Source organism: Anneissia japonica, unplaced genomic scaffold (genome assembly GCF_011630105.1).
Source record: "Anneissia japonica isolate Jap-2015-1 unplaced genomic scaffold, ASM1163010v1 scaffold287792_len130959_cov153, whole genome shotgun sequence".
NCBI lineage: Eukaryota > Metazoa > Echinodermata > Crinoidea > Comatulida > Comatulidae > Anneissia > Anneissia japonica.
The window spans coordinates 123,682-130,272 of NW_022737738.1; the positions used below are offsets into that span (position 1 = coordinate 123,682).

The 6,591-nt window shown below is 33.5% G+C and overlaps 2 protein-coding genes across 4 annotated transcripts in view; both read right to left on the reverse strand.

Annotated features, from left to right (window-relative positions):
- LOC117117454 (carbohydrate sulfotransferase 1-like) overlaps window positions 1–4,753 on the reverse strand; it is a 13,957-nt gene extending 9,204 nt beyond the window's left edge. For 2 of the 3 annotated variants that reach the window (XM_033261751.1, XM_033261750.1), the window contains exons 1-3: window positions 4,619–4,753; window positions 3,305–3,404; window positions 2,054–2,784 (exon numbers count right to left, since the gene is read on the reverse strand). In XM_033261751.1, the coding sequence (XP_033117642.1) occupies window positions 2,054–2,784; window positions 3,305–3,377 (804 nt within the window). In that variant the 5' untranslated portion in view covers window positions 3,378–3,404; window positions 4,619–4,753. Of the gene's footprint in view, window positions 1–652; window positions 2,785–3,304; window positions 3,405–4,618 lie in introns of those variants that run through there. The other variant, XM_033261749.1, reaches the window with a different exon arrangement.
- Window positions 4,754–5,169: 416 nt separating this feature from the next.
- On the reverse strand, window positions 5,170–6,396 carry LOC117117450 (carbohydrate sulfotransferase 1-like; the record flags this gene model as incomplete). Its single annotated transcript, XM_033261747.1, has 1 exon — window positions 5,170–6,396. A coding segment is annotated over one exon (1,203 nt), but the record flags the coding sequence as incomplete, so codon positions are not given.
- Window positions 6,397–6,591: the final 195 nt, after the last annotated feature.

A 6,591-nucleotide genomic window follows, 5' to 3' on the forward strand; every position in this document is an offset into this window, starting at 1 on the left:
ACCCACCCACCGGGAACATCCAGCTGGTAACATCGCTGGCGCACGTCGTCAAACACCACCTGGCGACAAGGAAGACGAAGATCCGATGACATCGGTTCGAAGCATAGCAAAGTAAGTGAAAATTTAGTCTTATTCTTAACGAATTTTCAAATCAGTAGTAATCAAATTGATGATAATAATTATAGTAACAATACAATAATATTATTAATCATGATATGCGTTTTACCTAAATAGAAAGCAGCAGTCGATATTAGAAAAACAAATTGAAATTAGATCGGTATGTGTTTTATTGACAATTTCTAATACATGGCCGTAAGGACGTTCCTATCGTTTGGGGGGGGGGGGGGGGGGGAATGCGAAAATTGTAAATGCGGAACTACAAAGTATCGGTGGCAAAACGAAGGGGCCAAAGGCCCCGAGACAGGCTCTAGGAGCGGTGGAGGCCGCGAAGGTGTTTATAGCGTTTCGTGATGTATTTTAATGTTCTTTTAGGAACAATTGAGTTCCTGATTTTGTATCGTGATTTGACGAAATAATCGTAGTATATTGTAATTAAGATAATAATTTGTTTCTCTGTAATTTATTTTCTTGTTACACATTGTTTCATTTTTATTATATTATAACATATATATATATAACAAATTATTAAATAAAGTTTAAAACGTTCCATCAAAAGAACAAAAACAAACAAAAATGTTTGTAATCTTTTCTAATTATTATAGTTGCATGTGTTCTTGGTATTATTGAAAAGATTACACAGAATTATGAAAGTAATTAAAAATTATAATGTCGGCGTCATTTAATGTATTTTAAAAATCATAACATTTAAAATAACCCATGTAATTCACATTAGGCTGTTGCTTTGACATTTCCCCAGTACTGTCTGCTATATGTTCTGTATATCAAAAATATATCTAATTAACTGGTTTTTATCTCATTAACCAACTTTTTCGTCAAAGTTTAAGAAGAAAATTGAGACGTCTGTATTTCTATTGGCAATCGTGTATTTTATCTTCTTTTGTTGGTCTTTTTTAATTGTATGTTTTAAAGCTATTCTATAAATACATTTCCGAAATGAAGAAATGAATGTAAAGATTTACTGTACGTTTTTGTTTGTCTTGTGTGGGCATCCCACTTTTATTAAATAAAGAACTTCGAAGTTAAATATTGCCCATTCGTGTATTTAAAAAAAATCGCATTTTGGGCGAATTCGATTAGTGAAAAGAAACGACCGCCGTACGAGTGCGAGGGCACATTAAAACAATACCGGTAAGGAAGGAAAAGAATACACTGTATTTATTTCGAATTAGTGTTTATATAGGCCTACATTTGGGATAAAAAAAAAATGAGTTATTTGTCTTACGATTAGGCATATTATATGTTATATGTGCATTTTTTGGCCTAATCGAGTTCTACTTGTTGCCCTGCAAATTTTCCGCTGTTAGTACTTGGCAGGCCTACACAGCGGAACTTTTGTGCCTTTTAGGAGATCCGCAATCCCCCCCCCCTTAGCCCCTGCAATACCCTTTAAACAAAGAAAAGGTATACATGCAGGCCTCTAATGATACATTGTTTATCGTGATTGATTTCATTGATTGATTGACAGACTTGAGAAAATGCCATGAAGCTTAGTGAAAGGTAACTCATCAGGTTTAAGATAAGATTCACAATTGTCTACATTCACAAGTTGACTTTCATTCATTAAATTATATCCTAATGACGTCATGGCTTGTGGACATTTTCTTTGTATCTCGTTCACTTTGTTGAAGTCCATCTCATTCCTCCACTTATTAATGATGCGAGCCGACTTTCGTTTAGTATCATATGGATTCGCTGTATCCTTGTTAGTATTTTCATTTATCCATCCATCCAATACAAGTGGATATTCTACTCCCAAGAATTGATAAATTTGCCTTGCGCACTCATGTGGAAAACTTGCTACGTCTTCGAATCGAACAAGTTTATATCGCCCTCTAAGCCAATCAGGTTGAGATGATACGTATTTTATATTCCGTACAGAGTGCTGGCACAAGTCAATTATTTCATCTTTGACCTTTGCCTTCTTTCTAAGAAAGTCATAATTTGGAGAATGTAAGTGCCACCTTGAATTCATCACAGCTCGGGGATCACGGACCAAATGTAACACTTTCACATTTATGTTGTACTTTTCAACAAATTCGCGTAAAGAGGCAATGTCAGCTAACCGAATAGTTTTTACAGCAACTAATTTAGACAAATTACAAATTTTAACGATCGTGTCAAGTGCCGTTTCTATTGATACCTTCCTCAGTTTATTGTCTTTACATAGACTTGACCAATGTGTACTCCTGCAGAGAAACTTTCTGAACGTTTCCCACCACATATTTAAATAAGGAATGTTGTAGAGATCGCACGTTGAAACATACTTGAGTGTTTTAATTGAAAGATAGTCGAACACATTAGCGGGAATCTGGTGCTTTAGAGCCATTTGTGTAAAATACACAAGAGGTTCAAATGCATAAAATACATTTCGATTCTGATTAAACAATTCTCCAAAAAATGAAGATCCAGATCTTTTATTGGTCACGATAATAACAATATTTTTTGGTTGTTCATCCACTGCGTCTTGATAACTTGTAATATCACCACCGTCTTTAATAATATGAGATTGATTGTTCGTTGTCCAAGAATCAGATTCGTCACTAGAACTCCTAGCAGTCTCTTCATTTCGTATTTTAGTGGATGACTTCATGTGTATTGTTAGTGTCGGTTGATGAAGTATTATCTTCGCTGGTCTACGATCAACTATAATGATATAAAGCGGTTAATGGTAAGAAAACCTGAATCTTAATGAAAGTAAATATTCAGTAGGGCTTATATATTACAGTAAGTACCAACGATTTATTTGGCAGACTTCTGTGATTTTGTGGAAGTGATCAGTAAGCCTAGTAGGCCCTGCAGATACGGTTCGGGCTCTCAACAATGAGGTTGGTTCAAATTTCTTACAGTGTATTAAACTTGTGTAAAGCATTTTATTGTATCTCTCCACTCGGAAGCATAAATAAGTACCTAGTAGGATGTTGTAGCACATTTTTCTGGGGAGTATTCCTTTTTTAGGATAGCAGTTTTCATAAGAAGCCTCATGGTTTTGCAAACTTCCCAAAATTGGAATCTCTAAGAGAGCTGTTTTAGATTGGGACAATAATAAGTCCTGATATTGGCTTGAATTAATCCCAGGAAATTAGGATTAAGAGAGTAAACTTATCCAGCACCCGATATCTCTTCTGCTGGCCTGACTATTGTAATAATGCAACAAAGTTCTTACCTTGCAACACTATACTTGATGTAAATACTATGGCAGCAGTAAGTAAGATGATGTGTTTAACGACCGAATGCATTGCGTATATCTTTGTTCCATTCAATACCTACGGAGCGGTATCAACAATATGTAGGCATGTGTTAAAAGATAAATAACTTATATGATGGTCAAACGAATAGGCCTAGTCAGATACAGTTGAGAAATGTAATCGAGTCATTATCAGTATTAAACACAAATGAGGACTACTTGCATTTATTACATTAAACAAATGATACACAGATCAAATGGTAAAATTAAAATGGTCATTATTTAACAAAATAAAAATACCAAGTAATCAACGAATTAGCGAAACAATAGGAATAAATTAATGTGGTATTAATTTTAATTTCTTAATAGAGTGGTGCAGAGTGATATTGGGATGTAGTAATAGTAGTAGTGGTTTTGGTGGATAAAGTAAAAAATAGGAATATAACGTGGTAGTTGTAGTAGTAGTCAAAACGTCCACTGATTAATCTCAGGTAAGATACCGGTAGTATAATACATACTCTAAGTATCTAAATGCACGCCATCGTGTCGGGATTCAATATTTCGACATTAATTTTGTCATCATCAGGAATGGTCATAGTGTCGTTCCCAATATTGGTCTAAAAGCACAACTTTCTATTCTAAACCAATCTATATCCCCATTTCTCAGCAACATTGATTAGCGACAGTGTTAAACATTTTACTTCATGCCAAGTTTTATAGTCTAAGTTTATTTTGTTGAGATTGTCAATTTGGATGTACCATCTTTGTGTGTACCACCGATAGGGTATCATTTCCTAATAAATTGAATGATTGCTGTATTAATTGAATTGATGATAATAAACATAAAATTGATTCATCATTTAGACACGAGGTCCTTTTTATTTCTTTAGGCAACAACACACGTGTTTTCATGCTGCAGAATAAAGTACCAGTAAATAGTAAATATAAAAAACAACAAAAGTGTATTTCTGCTGTGTGGAATTGTTATAATAATGTTTCCCCGATAAATCTCACGAAGATCACTGTAAACTTGACACAAAGTGGAATTCTTTTCCTACACAGTTAAGTGAACATAGGCCTAGCTTTCACAGCTTATATGAATCTACTTTGCTAAAGGAGTTAGCATTAAAACAGTTAGATTTAGTTATAATAAGTGAGACGCATCTTCTAAATAATAATAATAATAATAATAATAATAATAATAATAATAATAATATTAACAATACTGGTGTCCTTGATAATTATAACGATCATTATAATACTAATACTAATAATAACAGTAATGATGCTTACCAACAGTTAATGATAGCTTAGCTAATAAAATTTTCCTGATACAGCACAGAGTTTAACAGGATAATGATATGGCGTTTTGTGGTTTTGTGTATCGAAGCCATAATTGATCGGTTAGAGATTGATCGAAGTGTGACACCTCTCACTATCAAACGACGACACTATTTCATACTAAAACAAAAATGCAATTGTTTATAAACTAAATGCAGATTGACATTATATCGCTTCGGGGATTATTGATGTTTTAACACGACTGAAAATAATTACAATGCAGTGACCTTACATACCAAGTCCAGTATTTTCCGATTATTGATATCTTTGCAAGAAAATTCATTTGATAATTACAAAAAACAGAACAGAAATTACAATACACTATCTAGTATATAATTAAATATACCTCAATTGATTTGTGGAACATTTATAATAATAACATTGATGATAATAATTATAGCAATAATAAAATACAATAAAATATTATTAATAATAATATAAGTTTCGGTATATTTTTTATTGACAATTTTAATACCCTTTTACAATTTGAAGTCGTACCTGAAAATAAAAGGTATAAAACTGTAAACTTAATTATTAATCTTGACAAAAATGCCATGGAGCTTTGTGAAAGATAACTCTTCAGGTCTAAGATAAGATTCATAATCGTCGATATTCACAAGTTGACTTTCATTCATTAAATTATATCCTAATGACGTCATTGCTAGTGAACATTTGCTTTGTATCTTTTTCACTTGCTCAAAGTCCATCTCATTCCTCCACTTATTAATGATGCGAGAAGAATCTTTTTTAGTAGCGAATGGATTCGCTGTATCATTGTTAGTATTTTCATTTATCCATCCATCTAATACAAGTGGATATTCTACTCCCAAGAATTGATAAATTTGTCTTGCGCACTCATGTGGAAAACTTGCTACGTCTTCAAATCGAACAAGTTTATATCGCCCTCTAAGCCAATCAGGTTGAGATGATACGTATTTTATATTCCGTACAGAGTGCTGGCATAAGTCAATTGTTTCATCTTTGACCTTCTTTCTAAGAAAGTCATAGTTTGGAGAATGTAAGTGCCACCTTGAATTCATCACAGCTCGGGGATCACGGACCAAATGTAACACTTTCACATTTATGTTGTACATTTCAACAAGTTCGCGTAAAGAGGCGATGTCAGCTAACCGAATAGTTTTGATAGCAACTAATTTAGACAAATTACACATTTGAACGAGCGTGTCAAGTCCCGTTTCTATGGATACCTCCCTCGGTTTATTGTCTTTACATAGACTTGACCAAGGACTGCTCCAGCAGAAAAAAATTCTGAACGCTTCCCACCAAGTATTTAAGTAAGGAATATTGTAGAGATCACATGTTGAAATATACTTCAGTGTTTTAATTGAAAGAGAGTTGAACTCATTAGAGGGAATCTCGTTCTTTAGAGCCATTAGTGTAAAACACTGCAGTGGCTCAAATAAATAAAATGCATTTGGATTCTGATTAAACAACTCTCCAAAAAATGAAGATCCAGAACGTTTATTGGTAACGATAATAGCAATATGTGGTTTTGTATCCACTTTGTGTTGATGATTTGTGACATGACCACTGTCATCAATGTGTGATTGATTTTTCGTTGTCGAAGTATCAGATTTGTCACTGGAACGCACTGCAGTATCTTCAGTTCGTGTTGGAGTGGATGATTTCCTGTGTAGTGTTGGTGTCGGTTGACTAAGTGTCTTCACTGGTCTACGATCAACTATAAGGATATAAATAGTAAGCGGATGATGTTATAATTAAGGTTGAATTTCTGCATTTAGACAGGGCTATCACGTAAATGTATCAAACAGAAAAAAAATATCCACCTTCACATAAATTATTATCAACAATTTCAAAAATTACATAGACTGTAATTACTGTGAAAACTAAAAATTAAATGCACTTTGAAACTGGAATCTTTATTTAAAGACAAAACCAATAGT